This window comes from Rhodofomes roseus (assembly GCF_022264815.1).
Source record: "Rhodofomes roseus strain CIRM-BRFM 1785 chromosome Unknown C8Q71scaffold_26, whole genome shotgun sequence".
Classification (NCBI taxonomy): Eukaryota; Fungi; Basidiomycota; class Agaricomycetes; order Polyporales; family Fomitopsidaceae; genus Rhodofomes; species Rhodofomes roseus.
The window spans coordinates 497,711-517,572 of NW_025952982.1; the positions used below are offsets into that span (position 1 = coordinate 497,711).

The 19,862-nt window shown below is 50.7% G+C and overlaps 3 protein-coding genes across 3 annotated transcripts; 1 reads left to right on the forward strand and 2 right to left on the reverse strand.

Annotated features, from left to right (window-relative positions):
* Positions 1 to 1,668: 1,668 nt before the first annotated feature.
* Positions 1,669 to 2,605, reverse strand: C8Q71DRAFT_715433 (uncharacterized protein; the record flags this gene model as incomplete). The annotated part of the gene is made up of 4 exons (XM_047921044.1): positions 1,669 to 1,893; positions 1,943 to 2,098; positions 2,186 to 2,347; positions 2,405 to 2,605. Coding segments are annotated over 4 exons (744 nt in total), but the record flags the coding sequence as incomplete, so codon positions are not given.
* A 6,967-nt stretch (positions 2,606 to 9,572) lies between these two features.
* C8Q71DRAFT_726957 (uncharacterized protein) lies at positions 9,573 to 11,228 on the forward strand (the record flags this gene model as incomplete). The annotated part of the gene is made up of 6 exons (XM_047921809.1): positions 9,573 to 9,761; positions 9,819 to 10,062; positions 10,120 to 10,451; positions 10,506 to 10,707; positions 10,762 to 10,863; positions 10,921 to 11,228. 6 exons carry the CDS (start codon positions 9,573 to 9,575, stop codon positions 11,226 to 11,228), a joined length of 1,377 nt encoding a protein of 458 aa, XP_047774616.1.
* A 245-nt stretch (positions 11,229 to 11,473) lies between these two features.
* Positions 11,474 to 12,511, reverse strand: C8Q71DRAFT_726958 (uncharacterized protein; the record flags this gene model as incomplete). Its single annotated transcript, XM_047921810.1, has 1 exon — positions 11,474 to 12,511. One exon carries the CDS (start codon positions 12,509 to 12,511, stop codon positions 11,474 to 11,476), a length of 1,038 nt encoding a protein of 345 aa, XP_047774617.1.
* Positions 12,512 to 19,862: the final 7,351 nt, after the last annotated feature.

Below are 19,862 nucleotides of genomic sequence, written 5' to 3' on the forward strand. Positions count from 1 at the left end.
ACCGTTTCAAGAAGTGAATCATCGGATTCCACTTATCGACCCGGACATGGCACTCAGGTACCACTTGGCCAAGTGCCCTGAGGCTATGAAGCCACAGCTGCTCAATAAAATTGAGCGGTACACGGCTGCGGGATGGTGGCAACCCATCCAAACGTCACAGATACCAAATGGTCAAGCCGCCCCACTTCTTTGCATAGTGAAGAAGTCGGGCAAGCTGCGAACGGTCGTCGACGTGCGAAAGCACAACGACAACACGCGGAAAGATGTTACACCTTTCCCTGACCAGGACCAGATCCGGATGGATGTGGCCCGAGCAAAGTTCAGGTCAAAGATTGACCTGTCGGATGCATATGAACAAATCCGTATTGTAGCGGAGGACGTCTGGAAAACGGCGTTCTCCACACCATACGGCACGTTCATTAGCCTGGTAATGCAGCAGGGCGACTGCAATGCACCAGCAACGTTCCAGTCGCTAATGACTGCAATCTTCCGAGATTGCATAGGCCGGTTCGTCCATGTATACTTAGACGATATTTTTGTGTTCTCCGACTCCATTGAAGAACACGAAAAACATCTAGGTATCATATTTGATTGATTGAGGAAAGCGAAGCTATACCTCAGCCAGACGAAGTGCGACCTCTACTCAAGGCGCATGGACTGCCTGGGTCATCTAATAGATGACCGGGGACTACATGCGGACCGCGACAAAATGGAGCGGATCCGCATGTGGAGGACGCCACGGTCGTACAAGGAAGTGCAGCGCTTCCTCGGACTGGTCAATTATCTCGCACACTTCCTGCCCGAGATAAGTGGCTACACATCTCCATTATCGGACATGTGTCGCAATGACCGACCCTTTGTATGGCGAGCAATGCACGACAAGTGCTTCGAAGCCATTAAGGCACTAGCCAGCCGCGCACCAATCCTTAAGCCCATCGACCCGAAGGTCGATGAGCCCATATGGGTTATCACCGACGCCTCCGCATCAGGAAAAAAACACTTTACCCTGTCGCCCCACATAGCCTATGTAGCTGTTGTAGCACCATTGCATACCCCCTGGTTTATAGTAGTGTGTAGCACGTACAGTGGATCCATAGCAGCATGTAGCTCCTGAGAGCAGGCACATAGCGCCGCATATCAACAGTAGCTACATAGCTCTGTAGCACCATTGTGACATACAACGCCATATAGGGCAGTGTACATCGGGTCCTGTACAATAGATGTAACAAAGCTAGTCATTGCATTGACATTTGAACCATCGACAGCACTATGGGTCTTTGTGCAGTGCCTATAATGTCACTTGATGTATGACCATACATTAAAACAAGTATATTAAATGCCTGTTACTACGTACTACGGCCCAGGAAGACAGTGACGTCACCATTAGATTATCATGATATGCAATGCAGAAGGAGAGGGTAGAAGTAGTCCAAGTCTGACGTCCGACATTAGCTAGCCATACTGAACTTGAAGACAACCGAAGATTTCCTGCAGTAAACACCAGCAGTCCGAGAAACACGTTGAGAAGCCAAACAATAACAATCACTCGGCTGCACCATTATTAGCCCTTTCTTCCAAGGCCTCGTTCAGTGCGGCCGTCAACGCATCCTGCGAGAGGGTACCGAGATTCTCGCTTATACTCTGCACGCCGGAATGGAATCTACATAGCTAAGGGGTTAGCGGATACTCTGACATGTATGCATGTGGACTATACCGGGCTTCCTTGAGCAGTCCTTGGCGAATTTCGAGTAAGATTTGATGAGCATTGTCGCATAAGCCATCAAACGCTTTGAGGTTGGCCTCGTGATTCTTGTACACTGGATTGTACTCTTTCAACGAGAACGTGCGGTCAATCCGGGCACCCGTTCCCCATTCATCAATCGCGCACTGGATCTGCAAGTAAAAGCGTCAGAGCTGTACATCACCGTGACGTATGGCTTACAGCTGTGAGGACAAACGCCATCGTTTGAATGGAGATGGGATCAAAGAAGCGGCTATAGTGGATCCCTTCGTCAATCTTGTTAGCGAACCACATCGCATTGACGGCCTTCTGGATGATTGGATGGCGGTACATCCCCTTGCGCGCGGTATGATCATGCTGTTCGAGCGCAGGCTCCTTCAAGAGGCATCAGTACTGCAAAACATCGCACAAACCCAAAGATGTATCACTAGTAGTAGCACGTACTAGATATACAAACGCAGATTCAACCTTGAGATTGACAGCCCGCTCACGGTTCTGACGGATTATGTGGGATGCAGAGCCGCCGTTGAACCCATACAGGTTTTCAACCAGAGGCTTGACCTTCGCCTTGAGCTCGCTGCGAGCCTGAGACAACCGCTGCGTGATCTATACACATGACCACGTTTTGATAAGCAAGGACCTGCAGATTTGGTAAGTACTCACTATCTTGACGATGCGCGGGCTTGCAGCATATCTGGCCTTGAGCTCCCTACATGCCTCGCCCCAAGCCAGCTGCGCCCACTCAGTTGCAGTTGCATGGTCCGGAAATGGGCAGATTGAAGACAAGCGGCATCGGAACAATGAGTTTGCGAGCGCGAGGATTTCTTGCACCTCATCGTTGTAGTCTTTCGCACGAGGTCGTCCAGAGTGAATAGTGAGAGGCTCTGGACAAGGTATAAGATCGCCTGTGCACGCAAAACCGCAACACGAACCTCACGTTAGTTCAAATGTGTGATGTCAACCTCAATGATGAACTTACCATCATCCTCTTTGTCCTCCTCCTCCTCGTCCACATCACCATCACCATTCTCATCCATGTCCACCTCACCCTTCCCGTCCTCGTCCTCGTCCAACTCATCCACCTCCTCGCCCTCGTCCTCGTCCAACTCGTGCACCTCCTCATCCTCAACCTCAAATTGCTGTGCATCATCAGAAGCCCGTCCACGGTCTTGCAGTGCATTGGCAGGCGACGAATAACGCGGCTCCGGTGAGGAATAGCGCTGGCTGCGTGGCTCAGGCGAGGGTGGGTCGTTGTTGACAGCCCGAGGTTCATACTCGTCATCGTCATACTCGCCATTGTCATACTCGCCATCGTCATACTCGCCATCGTCATCAAACAAGGCGCGTGGTGACATCGCGCGGCGGCCCAGAGCTGTACGACGTGCTTGCTGGTGCACATCGTTCCCACTGTCTCGGGGATCTCCTTTTTCCAGCACCTGGTTGGCTGAGGCCTGGTAAGCGTCGTCGTCAGAGTCGCTGCCAGTGAGGATGTTGTCTGTCACTTGGATCAGTATTGCTGCTGCATTAGTGATGGTATGAGATACCTCTGCGACGTTTTTTGTTGGCCAACTGTCGCGGAGCTAGGTCTGACGCGACTAGAAACAGAACTGTGAACAGAAACACTTGACCTCAAGGTGTTGGACCGAGGTCAACAACAGTCTAACAGCGTCGAACGCAATGCTAGCAACTCCAAGTTAGTTACATTGCACTCTACTTAGTACAATGTGAAGTGCTTACCTAGCAACTCCAAGAGGACGAGCTGGAGTGCTAGGCAGCGTACAGGACCCTATATATACTGGCTAGGTTGAGGGCAGGTCTACCTACGCTGGATCCGAGAACTGAGGTCATGTGTACGTATGAGTCAGAATGAGTCAGAACGAGTCAGGTGGCTAGGCGCTGCCGCAGGGCACATGATAAGTTACATAAGCAAGGTCACATGATGAACGAGTCACAAGACGAACCCTAGCATGTGATGTGTCACGTGACTAGTCAGAAAGCCGTTCCAGGCGAAGTCTACCGTACAGCGTATCGTACAAGTCCATAGAAAATGAGCAAAAATAGGATAAAACAAAGCAAAAATACGGGGCCTTCGTGTCATACCATGACATTACCCCCCTCCTAAGACTCGTCGTCCCGACGAATCTATCCCAACACGTCGCCCCGTCTCCCATTCCAGGTCTGTGGGCACGACGTCCGTCATATTCTCCGGAGATCGCCACATGATTCCGTCAAAAAGAGCAGCATTTATTTTGCGAGGTGCATTGGGGTGCTTCCGATGGAACTCCGCTACTTCCTTCTGGGCGTGTTCGAGATTCTTGGCGGGTTCCCAGCTGTTGTCTCCCGCACCGTAGCCCTTCCATTGGACTAGGTACTGAAGCTGGCGTCTGAAGAACCGGGAATCCAAGATGGTCTCGACTTCGTACTCTTCCTCACCATCGATTACTACTGGTTCGGGTGGCTGGGGAAGGAGTCCGTTGACGTCATTACCCTTGTAGGGAGATAGTCTATCCACGTGGAATACGGGATGCACCTTGAGCGCAGGCGGCAAGTTAAGCACGTAGTCGTCTTTCTCTCGGACTTCGGTTACTTCGTAAGGTCCGAGTTGTCGCGGCCCAAGCTTCTGACTTGCTTGGTGGATCTTGATGTTCTTGGCGGCTAACCAGACTTTGTCGCCAACCTTGAACATCGGGGCTTTGACTTTGCCCTGCTCCGCCATCGCGACTTTGCTTAGACGAAGTGCTGCTTCCGCCTCCTTGCGTGCTTCTGCAAGAAGTGCCAATCTTTGGTTGAGTGCAGGAATACTTGTTTTCCTACCCACAGGGACAGTGAAGTCCGGCGTAAACCCATACATGGCTTCAAAGGGAGTCTTTCCCGTAGCCGATGCAACGCGCGAGTTGATTACAAACTCGGCGGTTGGGAGAAGCCGGGACCAGTCGTCTTGGCGTTTATCGCAGAAGAGTCGAATGTACTTTTCGACTTCCTGGTTAGCGCGCTCTGTCTGTCCGTTGCTCTGCGGGTGGTAGGCCGTAGTGAGACTCGAGTTGATTCCTAGCCGCTTGTACAGTTCGCGCATTAGCTTAGCGGCGAACTGCGGACCGCGATCCGACACAATCTCGTCGGGGATCCCATGCAGCCGGAATATCTCACGATAATGCAAATCGGAGATACCCGAAGCGTCTACTGTGGAGGTCGTGGGTATGAAGTGCACCTGTTTGCCGTAGAGATCAATGAACGTGGCTATGGCGTCGAATCCGTTGGACAGTGGCAATCCAGTGATCAGATCGACGCCCATCGTAGTCCACGGTCCTCTAGGCACGGGCAGGGGGTGTAGCTGAGCCGGCGGATGAGCTGCTGGCTTGTAACGCTGACACCTGTCACATCCTGCGACGTACTTCTCCACAAACTTGGCCATTCCTGGCCACCAGTAATGGCGGCTGACCAGCTCAAGGGTTCCATTTCTACCGGGGTGTCCTGCCGTGGGCGCGTCGTGGCACTGACGTAAGACTTCTGTGCGCAGCCCATCGTCGGCAGGGACATAGACTTTCCCTTTGTAGTAAATGATACCCTTGTCTTCTTCCCATTCGAAGAGTCCGTTCGTCAATCGACGTGGACCATGCTCACGGAGCTCGCGTAGCGCGGTAAGCACCTCAGCTTCGCGTTCGCTAGCCTGACGAAGGCGGTCTTCTAGTGGGGATTCTGGCTCGTTGAGGGTAGCAGAAATCTCCGCGAACCGCTCAGGCTTCAACACGATCTGACCCTGGTTATCCTCCGCATCCGTGACTTGGAGCGAAGGGATACGTGACAGGGGATCGGCCTGAGTGTTCGTCTTTCCGGGTTTATGCGTCATTGTGAAGTCGAAGCGTGACAACCATAACGACCAGCGAGCTTGTCTCCGTCCTAAGTTCTGCGAAGTTCGCCAGAACGTTAGGTTTTTATGATCGGAGATGATCTCGAAGGGGGCCGGAAGGCCTTCCAAATAGTGCCTCCAGTCCTCGAGAGCTCTGATGATAGCTAGCATCTCGCGGTCGTAGATCTCATAGTTGCGCTCGGCTTCCGCCATCGACTGTGACCTAAATGCAACCGGGTGCCAGAGATTATCTGCCGTCTTTTGCAGGATAACTCCACCGGTCGCGAACCCGGAAGCATCTACTTCCACGCGCGTAGGACGGTCGGGTTCCCATGTGACTAGAATGGGTTCCGACGTGAACGCGTCCTTAAGCGTCTGGAATGCTTCTTTCTGCTCTGGCCCCCAATGCCAGGATACGTCTTTCTTGGCCAGGTCATTCAGAGGACGTGCTGTCTTAGCGAAGTCCTTGATGAATCGGCGATAGAAGTTGGCGAAGCCCAGGAACCCTCGAAGCGCTTTCAGGTTCTGGGGGTCCGGCCAACTCGTGATCGCCTGGACCTTGACTTGGTCCATGCTGACCTTTCCTTCCGAGATTACCAAGCCTAGGTACTCGACGCTCGTCTGCTCGAATTCGCATTTCTCGGGTCGCAGGAACAAGTCGTGTTCCTGTAGCCGGCGGAGAACTTCGCGTACTACTTTGCGATGTTCGTCCAAGTCCGTACTGTATATTAGGATGTCGTCTAGATATACAGCTACTTTTCCGGCAGCGATGAGATCGACGAAGATGGAATTCATGAGCGTTTGGAATGTCGCTGGGGAGTTGGTGAGGCCGAAGAACATGACGTTCGGCTCGAACAGTCCGCGGTTGGTTACAAACGCCGCTTTCCATTCATCACCCTCTTTGATACGGATATTGTTGTATCCCCAGCGGACATCGAACTTCGTGAAGTACTTGGCTTGGCGTAGCCGGTTGACTATGTCGGTAGCAAGCGGGAGCGGGTATCGGTTCTTGATCGTGACATCGTTTAGCTTACGATAGTCTTGAACCATCCGGAGCTTGCCATCCTTCTTTTTGACGAAGAAGACAGGCGAAGCGATCGGTGACTTGGAAGGCACAATGTAGCCTTTCCGGAGGTTCTCTTCTAAGAACTTGTCTAGTTCCGCTTGCTCGTTTACCGGCATTGGATACACTTTCGACCGTAGCGTCTCAGGCGCGTCTGGCTTTAGGTCGATTGTGTGATCCCACGGCTTGTGCTCGGGAAGACGTTCCGAGTCTGCCTCCGAGAAGACTTTGGCGAAGTCTCGATAGTGCTCCAGCACCATCTCCTCAAAGGTCTTCTTGGACTTCTGCTGATTGGCTTGGGCTGCCAGCGTGGTTGAGTACGTTACACCTGCGCAGCACCAGAGCTCATCAGCCAAGTCGTCTATAACTCCGCGCTTCTTCCATTCGCGCCGGAGTTTCCTCGTCCCGGCGATCTTCTGAAAGGGGAGATCATTGTTTTCAGATGAAACCGGCTCCTGCGGTTCCTCGTCGAACGTGACCGTACCCTCCTTCCAGTTGATGCTAGGATTCACTTCTCTCAGCCACGGGATACCCAGTATCATATCTTCCTTGTTCAGATTCGTAACTAAAAAATCGCACACCTCATCAAAGCTACCTACTTGTAATCTAAGACGAGCGTAGTGAGTGATGCTACCAGCTTTGTTCTTACTGCCATCGATGTTATACAGAACGATCGGATGTTTCATAGGAACGGTAGTTACATGATTTTCTAGTACAAAACGAGAAGAAATGAACAACCCCGTAGCGCCTGAGTCGATCATGGCAGCTACTTGCTTTTCTCGACGTTTTCCGGAGACTGATACATCAATACGTAAATGTACATCTCGAAGCTCTGATTCTGGTATAGTACAACTAGCTATGCGAATAGAACCGAAGAAACGCCAATACCTGTCCCACGACCACGACGCCGCTGCCACGGTAGCATGTGGTCGATCTAAAAAGCCTTTTTGAGGGCTTCGATCTACGCTGCGAGCTCAGCTTGCTGCTTGAGCATCGCGTTCACCACGTCGGTCATCTGCGAGGTGGCCGCCACTGTCTTCTCCTCGCTTGTCGACGAGGAAGTTTCCGGAGAGAAGATCTCATCCACTTCCTTGTCCGTAGAGGACGTCGAAGACGTCGCAGCTGCCGTTGCCTTCTTTGGCAACCCGAGGAACCGTCTTTGGCAGACCGGGGTCTTGTGCCCAGTTCCACCGCACCAGTCGCAGACGTCGCGCTCGTGACCACCGTCTCGCTTGACGTGATCCTTGGAGCCGCAACCGAAGCAACGACCGCCCATGACCTTGAGAAAGTCCGCCCGGGTCTTCCCGTTACCGCCTTTCGGTGCCTGCAGCGTCGCGTCGATGTCCATCGCGTTCGGATCCTTGCTGATCACGAACGGAGCCGCTGTTGTCCTGACCGGGGTACTCGTCGACGAGGTACTCGACGTTTTACCAGCCTCGCGGGCCTTCTCGGCACGGCGTTGACGCAGCCGTGTGTCGAAGTCTGCAGCGACCAACATGAGTTCATCGAGCGTCTTGGTAGAGCGCTCGGTCGTCGGAAGGAGGTCCTTGATGTCGTTGCTGAGATGCTCGTAGAAGCGATCTCGCAGGTCACCGTCCGAGTAACCAGTCCGTTCCATGACCTCACGGAAACAAGTCCATAGAAAATGAGCAAAAATAGGATAAAACAAAGCAAAAATACGGGGCCTTCGTGTCATACCATGACACCAACGTTTGTTGGCCAACGTTTGTTGACTCCGTTGCTGTTGATCCGTGTATGTGTCTGTAACAGACCATGTCGCGTGACGTGTCGAACACAGGACAAGAAATATCAAACTCTACCTGAGCGTTCCCTCGCCGGAGGTGTAACCCTCTTCCTTATTGTCTGCGAAGCAGTTCTCTCCGCCGGAGTCCTTTGACTTGGTGTCTGTGCAACAGATGGCTGCGCAGACACACGACGCGGTCTGGGTGGTTGTTGGAGTCTGGGTTAGAATTAGTATAATACTTACTTCAAGGTAACAGTAACTTGAAGTCGAGCAATAGAGTAGAGGATGTCTCCTTCGTTACAGAGGAATAGTAACGAAGTTGTATGTTTAAATGAATAGATTCCCGAGGTATTCAATACTCGGTAACTCAGAAGGAAGCGTCGGTAATGCTTAAGTCCAGTAGAGCAGTTACCGAAGTGTCGGTAATAAATGATTACCGAGAAGCGATGTTAGAACGTTGATCAGTATGATGAACCTTCTCCGATGAACCCGACTCTTGTAGTCAGTTGAAGTTACTTAGACCTTACTAGTAGCGCGAGGACTGTACTAAGTAAGGTCTCACAATCACAGGTCTTAGAGCGCGTCGGTAAGAACTCAGTGAGAGTGGTCGAGTGGCTAGTATGGCTAACTTAGCACTCGGGGCGAAGCAAGTCTTCGTGTGGCACACAAGGTGAATTTCGGTAAAGAGTGTAGATGTATTGCCGCAGTCTTTCGTCTCGTCTTATATACATTTTCTATGTCTCAATCCTGTACACTACTACCAGTCCAAGGCTATCCTACGTACCGTACTTGAGACATGTAAGATCTCACAGCCCAAGTCCTCACCGAGCTAAGTCCGAAGTGTCAGCGCAGCCTCTCCTCGGTGATCCCTCGGCCTTGCCATTACCGACAGTCAATAGTCCTCGGTGTCTCGGCCCGTTGTTCAGTCGGTATTGTAGTCTTGAAAGGGATTTCGGCAATTACCGGCAATTACCGGAAGTTACCGAAAGGTGTGTTCACCCAATCGTCGGTAATGCCATTGTGCTTACCTAATGAACCTTACCGACAATAGCGGAGCTTAGAACAATAGTGATGACTCGAGGCATATAAGTCGGACTTGGATTCTTTAGAGATATCCATAACATATCCCCCCTTGCCTCGAATCACTCGCTAGTGATCTTCGCTCTCCGACTCCGAAATGGTTGGAACTCTTACTCTCGGCGACTTCTGCTGCCTTCAGGCTGCTGGCTTTATTGGGCTTCCCGACTACGCTCCCGACCATATTGACAATCACGTTCTTTCCGGACTTGATGCTACGTTCCGATCTCTTGTGGAAAGTCCCTTCGACTGGCACGCAATCGGGAACATAGCATTTCATATTGTCACGGTAAGTATGATTCCCGAGTCGGCAAGTAATCAGCGTTCTAACTTCCTTTCCTTTTAGAACGACACCTTCATGGAATCCTTGAATACTTGGATAGTCGAACAAGGCGGAGAAGTTCAGCTCCCCCCTTGGTTAGAAGAATTCCGAGAATGGCAGTACGCTCCTGAAGAGGCGTTGAGCATAAGCTCTCAAGATCCTTCCCTTCGACGTCGCTTGATTACTGCCGGCCTTTGGAACGATCAGTCTCTTTTGGACGAGCGTGAGTCCAAATGGACTTCAAATGGATGGATGTCCTCGTCCCTCGGTAAGTCTTCACTTTGGCTGTCCTGCTTGTACGGTTCTAACTTAGTCGCTTCGATAGGTCACTTTATCGACCTCGGCATTGCCTATCAACCCGAGGTTCGTCTTGCCGAATGGCTTGCCAAACACCCGGAAGTTGAATGCTTCCCTCGGGCTTGGTGCATGTCTGAGGATGAGGACCGGTCTTTAAATCCTCAAGCTTTCCTTGACATCGAGGCCGAAGAGGACTTTGAAATGCAAGACGACAAAGAGGAACCCGAAGAATTTGAAGACGAAGGCGAAGAAGTCGAGTCCAATCCCGAAATCCTGGTCGAGGGTTCCGTTGGCACAGACGAATGGTACTTGAATTCTCGAGGCCAATTCTTCATGAGCGGCAAGATCTTTCCCGAGACGGTGAGTATCTTCGGTTTTTCTTGCCGAGTCGTTGAGGACTGATGATTTCTTCAGAATTCCGGTGATGATCGTTGCCTTCAATGCCGAAAGTTAGGCTTTACCGAGTGTATCCGTCAGTTCAGCGGGTCGTCCTGCTTGAACTGTCGCGATCGAAAGGTCAAATGCAACTTGTCCGGTGGCGTTCCTGGCTCCAGGTACCACTACATCTTCAAGGAGTGTAAGCAGGTCGGTTTCGACTTACTTCACAACAGATTCGGTAAGTAATTGTCTTTGCCGATAACTGCTGATGCTAATCTTCCTTTATTTCAAGTTGATCCTCCTTCCGTGGACATCCCAGCGACTCCCGAATCGATCACTTCAGCGCTACCACCTCCTTCTACAGCGACTGGGACGTCTCGGTCTTCGCGTCGTAGTAAGTTCAGCTGTATTCCTTCCTCGGTAATTTTGCTGAATTCGTCGGTGATCCCAGACTTGATTAACGAAGTAGGAGTTGCCGATGCCGACATCCCTGTCGTACTCAGTATGCTTCGTCAACAACTGACGGCACAACCTGATGCTTCAAGTAGTGGGGCTGGGCCAGGACCGTCGTCGCAACAGCACGTCAATCTTCAAATTCTTAACGTGCTTGAGCGTATCAATAATCGCCTTGATTGCATGGACGAAGATATACCCGTACGTCGCTCGGTAAAGAAAAACAAAAGTCGAGGCAAGTCGAAGGGTACTGGAAAGGGAAAGGGGCGTGCTCGTGATGACATGGAGGACGATGCTGACGAGTAATAGATCTGGTCCTTGTATAGACTGTCTTTGTACTTGTATTCTTATCTTGGTAGCTCTTGTACTCGCCTGTAGATAGCTTCTGGAATGTATGTTTCTTTTCATCGTCGTTCAATGATCAAAAGGGATTTGTCATTAAATGCGTGAATAAAAAACCGGCACCAGTACAATCAAGCGCAGAATACAAGTACAGACGATCGCTTTGGCGAGTCATTACCGAGACCATTACCGACGACACTTTATTGAGCTTATTTAGTGTCGTGAATCCCCCCTTGTACTCCCCCCTTCTCTACGAGGACAAGATCGTCTTCGTCGGCTATCCCAGCTTCGTCCTCGGTAATGCGATTACCGACGTCGGTATCGTTGTCACTACCAAAGATGTCCTGTTCGAGCTGCGACCACGTAAAACGGCGAGGGCTGTCTGGATGGTACTCCGAGTCCGGCGACAGAATAACCGTAGGGCCGTTTGGCGAAGTACTGTTACCGCTCTCGGTATCCTCCTCTATAGGACTAAACGGCGCGCAGCTAGTGTCCTTATGAGGGTTTCCGCGGCAGGAGGTACATCCTTCACGAAGTCGACCGTGGCCCGGAGGCATGATCGCCGTGTTTGTAGGGGCTTCGGCATTCCTGGGGCTCAGGATTACCGAGCGCTCGGTATTGAATCGACTGGGGTGAAGGATAACTCGACCGGTATGGGAGTCGAGCTGAAGACGCGAACCACTAGGATCGTAATGTCCTGGCCACCCGATGCTACGCAGGTATTTCAGGAGTGGGCGATCGATTCTGGGCGTACCAGTAAGCCCCGTGCGGATTCGGTAAACTCCTCGAACGAACTCTCCAGCCCAGCGGATAGCCTGGCTACCAGCTGCTTGCAATCCCTGGAACACGGCCATAGCGTCGTCGACCGTTGGGAAGCAGCAATTCAAAGGGTTGAATGCCTCGTGCAGCGGGTTACGCAACCGAGCGGGCGGCGGACGAATACCGACGGCTTGAGCAGCGTCGGCAATGGCGTCGTTAACGCTGAGCTGGGTGTGGATAATTTGGAGAGCCGTCCACAGCATGCGCGAAATATCCTCTTGCAGGACGACGTAGTGGGGAGGATCGGGACGGACAAGGAAAATGTTGAAAGTGGGACGCCAGGTGAGAATATTCCCGACGAACATCCCGAAGGGCTGCTCAGGACGAGTGAGCTCGGCGATGGGATTACCGGGGCCCTCGAGGACAGGGGATTCCGGCAATCCCAACGGGTGGAGGCGAGGCGTCTGGATGCGGGATACAACAGCCATGGTAATGAAACAGAGAGTTGAATGGGTGTGGGGAGTGTTTGAGATGAGTTGGAACTTGGTGAGGGAATTAAAGCGAGTTGAGGCGTCCTTTTATACCATTACCGATGACCATTACCGAGAGAGTTCCGGTGAGTTCGACGACCAGAAAGCCTTTGTTCGACGAATACAGCGGGCCACGCAACCTCTGGAGTTACACAATGCAAACTTCGGCAAGTCGAGCCGTGACCTGCTTCTTGCGTTTGGATTGTTGCCACTCCTTCATAATGAAAGGTGCATTGGTCAAATCCTTTGCCGTAAGCCATTCATCGTAAGAGGCGTCATAGCCGATCCAACGAACCTTGAATTCTTTGCGCGATCTACCATTGCGAGTGGGCTTGGATCGCTCGGCGAGAATTCGTTCGACTTCGTATTCCGGTAATGCTTCAAAATCCGCTCGGGAAAGATTTCGATGAGGTCGATCGCCGAATTCTGGCGGTGAAGCATTATAGCTCTCTAGGTGCGCGATGTTGATTACCGGATGTATGCCGTAGGACGCCGGTAGGCGTATCTGGTAAGCGACTGATGAAACTTTGCGTATGACTTCAAACGGTCCGTCATATTTCATTAGCAGCTTTCTACCGCGTCCTTTCTCACTTCGTAAGAGCTGAAGTGAATCGACATTTAATACCACCTGATCACCTTCCTTGAACTCGGTTACTAGCCGTCCCTTATTATAAGCTCGTCGTTGATGCATTTGTCCTAGTAGCAGAGCTTCTTGAGCCTCTCGTCGATCGGCTTCAAAAGCTTGTACTAGGGACGAAGCTTCGGGATGACTAGCATCCTCAATTGTCCTCGGTAAGCTATTTGCCGAGTGAATCAAGGTGCTGCCGGTGACCGGATGATATCCCCGGAGTAGAAACGCTGGTGCAAATCCGGTTGCAGTATGCGGGTTAGAGTTGTAAGACAATTGCAATGCCGACAGGTGGTCGGTCCAATCATCTCGCTCAGGACCGATGTAGGCTCGCATTGAAATTTCCAAAGTCTGATTCAAAATCTCGGTTTGTCCGTCAGACTGAGGATGATAGGCCGTAGTCAATGCGCGCCTTGTTCCTAGTAACCTGCATACTTCTTTCCAGAATTCACCCTTCCATCGTATATCTCGGTCGGAAATGATTTGCCGAGGAATGCCGTACTCCTTGAAAACATGATCGAAGAGTAATTGTGCCGTACCTTTCTCTGTAATAGTCGTGGTAGTAGGAATGAATATTCCGTACTTAGTGAGCTTATCCACGACTACTAAGATATTGTTACACCCATTAGAATCCGGCAGTTCGGGAATGAAGTCCATCGTAATGACTTCAAACGGTTGGGTAGGAACCGGAATAGGTTGCAACAATCCTACAGGAGCGTGCCTTCTGGGCTTGGCTTTCTGGCAAATATCACAAGTGCTGACATACTGCTTGATGTCTCTTGACATACGAGGCCAATAGTATGTGCTAGCGATGCGATTATAGCACTTGTGATATCCGCTGTGAGCTCCCTCCGAGATCGTATCATGGCATTCCTTCATGATCTCTATTCGGCAATCCTCAGGTACGCATAACCGAGAATTACCGAGGTTGTCTTCGAAGTACAGCAGACCGTTCTCCTCGAGTCGGTAATTAGGATAGTCTGAGAGACTCCAGTCGGTAACACTACCAAGATGTTCCTTGATTTCCTTGAGATGCTTATCCTTCTCAAGTGCGCTTTTCCAACTGTAGAGTTCTTCGGGAGAAAGGCTAACCAATACCGAATAACTCCTAGAGGTTGGGATATCAGCGGAACAGCCGTTGTCGGTAATGCCGACGTTCAATACGGTTGCTTCCACTGCTTCCTCTTCCTCAAACAGAGTCTCGGTAAACCGACTCGCTGTCGTAAGGAGTCGCTCTTCGAATTTCTCTCCGAGCTCGGTAAACATATTGCTTAATGGATCCTCTAGTTCTTGAGAAAGCCGAAGGGCTTCTGAACTGTCTTGAGAGGGCCCATCTTGGAATGGTACTCGCCGGCGCAACCGTGAAATGGGGTCAACATTTGAATGAACCCTTCCTGCCCGGTGAACAATTCGTAGGCCGGGATAGGCTGCAAAAACTGTTCCCCAGGTAAGAAGACGTCGATTAACATTCTGGAATGTCCTACTCCAAGTCAAAGCCGCGTGGTCGGTAATTGCTAGCACTTCCGCCCCTTCTAGGTAGGACTGATATTTAATAAGTCCTTCCTTCAGAGCGAGTGCTTCACGTTCCGTCGGCGAATAATTCCGTTCGGCTGCCTTGAGAATCCTAGACCAATAAGCAATGACTCGTTCAACGTGCACAGTAGTATTCTCAAAATCCTTATCCCACTCACCTTTGGGCGGTACGTCATGAACGTCCGAGTTTACCGAGATTACAAGGCTAGGTATAGGTTCACCCTTCTTGAAAGCCTTGTGTAGTCGCTCGTATACCTTAGTACCCTTCAGATCTCTGATCTTGACGGGTTGAACCTGTTGAAGAATAGCGGCTAGTCCGTAGTCGCAGGCGTCGGTATACAATCGGTAAGGTTTACCGGGAATGGCGTAAGCTCTGACTGGTGCGTTAATCAGGACCTGCTTGCAAAGGTTGAAGGCTTCCTGTTGTTCCTCGTTCCATTCCCAGCCATTACCGTCCTTCTTGAGCAACTTGAAAAGTGGAGCGGCAATCCAGGCGTAAAATGGAACATACGCAGAGAAGTATACCATCATTCCTAAGAATGTTTGCAATTCTTTGACGTTTCTAGGTTCAGTAAGACTGACGATGGCGTCCACCTTCTCCTTATGCGTAGAAATGCCTAGTCGAGAAACCTTCTGTCCGAGTAATAGCAGTGACTGGTAAGCCAAGTGACATTTGCTCGGCGATAAAGTAATACCGGAGGTCCGTACCGCATTGAATACCGAATCTAGATGACTGAGATGTTCTTCAAACGTAGTCGAATATACAACGATGTCGTCGATGTACACTAATGCAAAAATCCACAAGAAAGGAGCGAGGATATTTTGCATAACACGTTGAAAGACACTCGGACCGTTCCTAAACCCGAAAGGCATTCTCTTGAATTGATGAAGACCTCGGTGAGTCCTGAACGCCGTCTTCTCCTTATCTCCCTCAGCCATTTCTAACTGAGTGAAACCGGATAGAGCGTCCAGCGTCGAAAGCCATTGTGCCCCGGTGAGAGCCTGAAGAATATCTTCCTGCTTCGGCAATGGAAATTCATCGGGAACGACCTGCTCATTTAATTTCCGAAAGTCAATGACCATGCGTGGTTTGGCATTTCGGTAAACTATGAAAGCGGGGGCGCCCCACGGACTCTTAGAAGCCTCGATAACGCCGAGCTGTAACCAAGAATCCATTTGCTTGTCAATGACTTCTCGCTTTGCCGGTGACGAAGGGAAGGGCGGTAATGAAATTGGAGTTGCTCCGGGTTTGAGAGGAACCTCGACCTTAGCATCGTAATGACCTAGTCGTCCGTTGAGACTAAAGGCCATTTTATGCTTAAGTACTACAGCTTCTAGTTGCCGACGCTGTTCGGTTGAGATGTGAGTACTCAGGTCCATTTCCTTGATCAAATCCGATTCATTAATCGCCTCTTCAGGTACTTCAGCTGTCTTGGGACCTCCTTCCAATGGTTCCGTTGAAGAAGGATCTTCCTCGGTATCCTTACCGCGACTAGTTACCAGTTGATCGACCTTACTAGTAACGGTCTGTGCTTCTTGAGTAGCGCTAACCGTTCGTAGTAATTGGGAGTAAACATTGGCTTGATTTCGTTGCTCCTCGGTAAATTCGGTAATGTCATCCAACCATTTCCGAGGATCATGCGCCTTTCCAAGAGCATGTCCTGCAGGGATTACCACTGGTTGTTTCCCGAAATTAGTGACGTGAAGGTAGGGCTGGTCTTTAGAGATTATTGAGTCAGGCTGAGAGAATATATTGTCGACATTCTTGTGCGATTGGAAATGTCGCTCGACAAATAAACATTCTCTGTCCTTCCAGGGACCGTTGACCTCTACCTTCTTGGAGCTTTCGGCAGGAATGACTGTAAGCTTTGAAGAGCGAACCCAAGGGTCGTTCATTCTTTTCTTAGCAATCTGACTCCGGCGTCGTCGTACATGCCGAAGTCGCTTCCTTTGCCGAACGTCACTAGAACCAATCATTACCTTGAACGCATGTCCTTCATCGTCAACGAAGGAGCTGGTTAGGGAATTATTGGTTTCAAGACTGATGCCTGAATTACCGAATTGAACGAAACTCTTCCCGTCGTTCCTCAAGATCGAAAGCGAGTATTGATTGGCAAAGTCATTACCGAGAATGAAGGGAGTAGTCATTCCCTTAACGATGTAAGCTTCTACTGGAACCTTTAGTTTACCGTTAGGCGTATTGAACATTAGATCCATAGGAGCATATCCCGAGATCTTAGCCTTGCCGGTAACTTGAACTAAATTGATTTTCTGTCCAGTTTTCAGCTTAGGAGGGACCTTCATAGCTTCGAGGGTCTTTGCCGAAACAAGTGTAATATCCGATCCTGAGTCCACAACGATCTCTACCGTCTCTGGTTCTTGAGGACCGAGAAATGCCGACAGTTTAGTTGCCGAGGAACCTAAGAATGAGCTTCCCGGAGGACGGGCTAATTCTTTCTTTAATTCCAAGACCTTTCCGCTGTCGTTCTCCTCGTTCGGTAATGGATGAGTGGTCTTCCATTGCCGAGCCATCTGTCGACGGCCTTTCCTATTAATTCCAGAGAAAATATTATTCGCGTGAGCTTCGTTCACCGAGACGTGGTTTACCGTTGCCGTGATGGATTCTCCCTCCAGGGCCGACTCTACTCCATCCTTAGTCTGCTCAGGCTCGAGCACGACTTCAGATGGTTCGGTAGTCTGAAGGGATTTATGAAAATCCTGCTCATCCTCGCTATCGAGTCCGTAGTAGGTGTCTTCATAATCACGTTCATCTTCAAGCTCATCTTCGTTCAAGAGAGCGAGGTTAGCTCGGGCAATACGTCCGCCTTTCCGGGAATACTTGCACTCATTATCCCAGTGTAAAGGACTGTCGCAATGCCGACAAGGACGTTTACCGAGCTCTTGGGGAGTTTTTCGGTTAGACTTTACCGAATCATCCCTCGGGAAAGGAGCTTTGCGCTTCTCTGGTTGGCTTCCAGAGAGATGCACCCTGGCGTCGGGATACTTTCCTTTCCCTTGGAACTGATCCCGACGGTTATTATCATTACCGAGCTGCAAAAGTGTTTCTTCGTAGTACCGAATAGCGTCTTGCAGATCGACTACTTTCTCATACAGGTGAGGCGTGAGAATTGTAGTCCAGATAGTGGGTGCTCCGTCGAGGATTTCGTTGATCAGTTCCGACTCGGTATAGTCGTAAACGAACTCCAATAATTCCAGCTTGCGAATGTAGTACTCTGAAGGAGACTCTCTAGGAGCGGCAGAGTCTCGGTAACGAGCACGGTTGGCTTTACTCTTCTGTCTATCAAGCCAAGCCTTATTCATGTAGTGCTGACCTATGGCTGTCTTTAAGTCACTCCAACTACGCTGAATTCGCTCTCTTCGATATGTCGGCAAAGAATAATACCAGTTCTCGGCGCTGCCTTTAAAGCGTCGGGGAACTACTGATCCCAATTGCCGAGCAACTGTGCGCGATCCTTCGGCAAGCTGGTTGACCTTAAGGATCCATCGGGCGAGGTGGTCGGTATTGCCGTCCCAAGTAGGTACGACGTCCATCTTCAGCTTGAGGTCAAAGCGGGGTTCTTCTCGCCGACCTTCGTCATCTGAATTATCGTCTTGCCGACGACGACGTCCTCCGGGACCGGCATTATTACCGCCTCCTCCAGGTTCTCCTGGGCCTCCTGGGCCTCCTGGGCCTCCTGGACCTCCAGGACCACCTGGACCTCCAGGTCCTCCTGGACCTCCTGGTCTTCTCGAACCTCCAGAACCTCCTCCACCATGGGGCGGTCGGTAATCATCAGATTCATTACCGTCGTCTCCTCCCCTTCGCCGAGGTGGACCTTCAGGTGGACCTCTAGGCGGATCCCTTGGTGGTCGTCTTGGTGGTTCGTCATCTGAGTCGTCTGAGTCGTCAGACGGTTCGCTAGGTTGATACCCCGGATAACGCCTGGTCATTCGAGGGAGTTTCTTACCAAATAACTCGGTAAGCCGACGACCTGCTCGGTAAGGCGTACTCTGCGGTGCTTCCCGAGGAGCAGTCCTCATGCCTGGTACTCTGGACTGAAACTCGTTGGTTGTTTCACGTCGATCATTCTCAGAGCGGCGGCTTCTTCTTCCCAAGTCGACCTCTACTTCTCTCTCTTCTTCTAACTCCTGATGAGGACGTCCTCGGTAAGAACTACGATCCTCGGCATTGGAGCGATCGTCTTTAACGGACTTTCTTACCGAGAGCGGAGGAGAAATGTGAGGGGGTATATCCCTGAGTGGGGTAACCCGGGGAGTAGATGGTCGGTATTCAGGTTGAATTGCCGAGGGCGTAGGGACTCGTCGAGAGATTACCGGTGGAATGGGTGGCTCCGGGTTAGTGAGATAACTTAACCCAGTAGAAGCCCGTTCTATGGGTGAGGGTGGAGCGGCCATGTTCATATCGGTATAACTTAATTCGTGTACTCGGCAAAAGTACTTGACCATCATCTCGACTTCATATCGGTAACAACTGCTTAGAATAACGTAGTCGTTCGGGGTGAAAGCGTAGTTATCATTAAGGCCGTGCCGACCGAAACGAGGCATAGGAGGAGCGGGTATCTTACTTTTGTAAGTGTAGCCGCTAATAGAATATAGGATCTCTCCTAGTCTTGTAGAAATTCTGTGATAATAAGTCAGTTCGGGAAGCAAAGCAACGATCCTACCTCGGTAACGAAATACCGTAGGTCGTTCAATTACCGAATCGAGCCACGCCAAGATTTTCCGCCAATCCTTTAATTCTGTGCGGGTAAATGGAGGTGATCCAATCTTTACCGGAAGAGTGCTAGGGTCCCTCTTTAAATACTGCCAGCCCAGTTTCCGCGCACGTTCGCGTTGATCGAAAACTAACTCAGGGCTCTTAATTAAAAGTGCCCGAGGAGGTAAAGCCGCGGGAACGTAAGCCCACTCGAGCGAATCAGAATCCCAATCTGTGAGCTTTAAATCAATCGGTCCGTCGACCTGCTGGAGAGGTTAGGTTAGGTTAGGTTAGGTTAGGTTAGGTTAGGTTAGGTTAGGTTAGGTTAGGTTAGGTTAGGTTAGGTTAGGTTAGGTTAGGTTAGGTTAGGTTAGGTTAGGTTAGGTTAGGTTAGGTTAGGTTTAGGTTAGGTTAGGTTAGGTTAGGTTAGG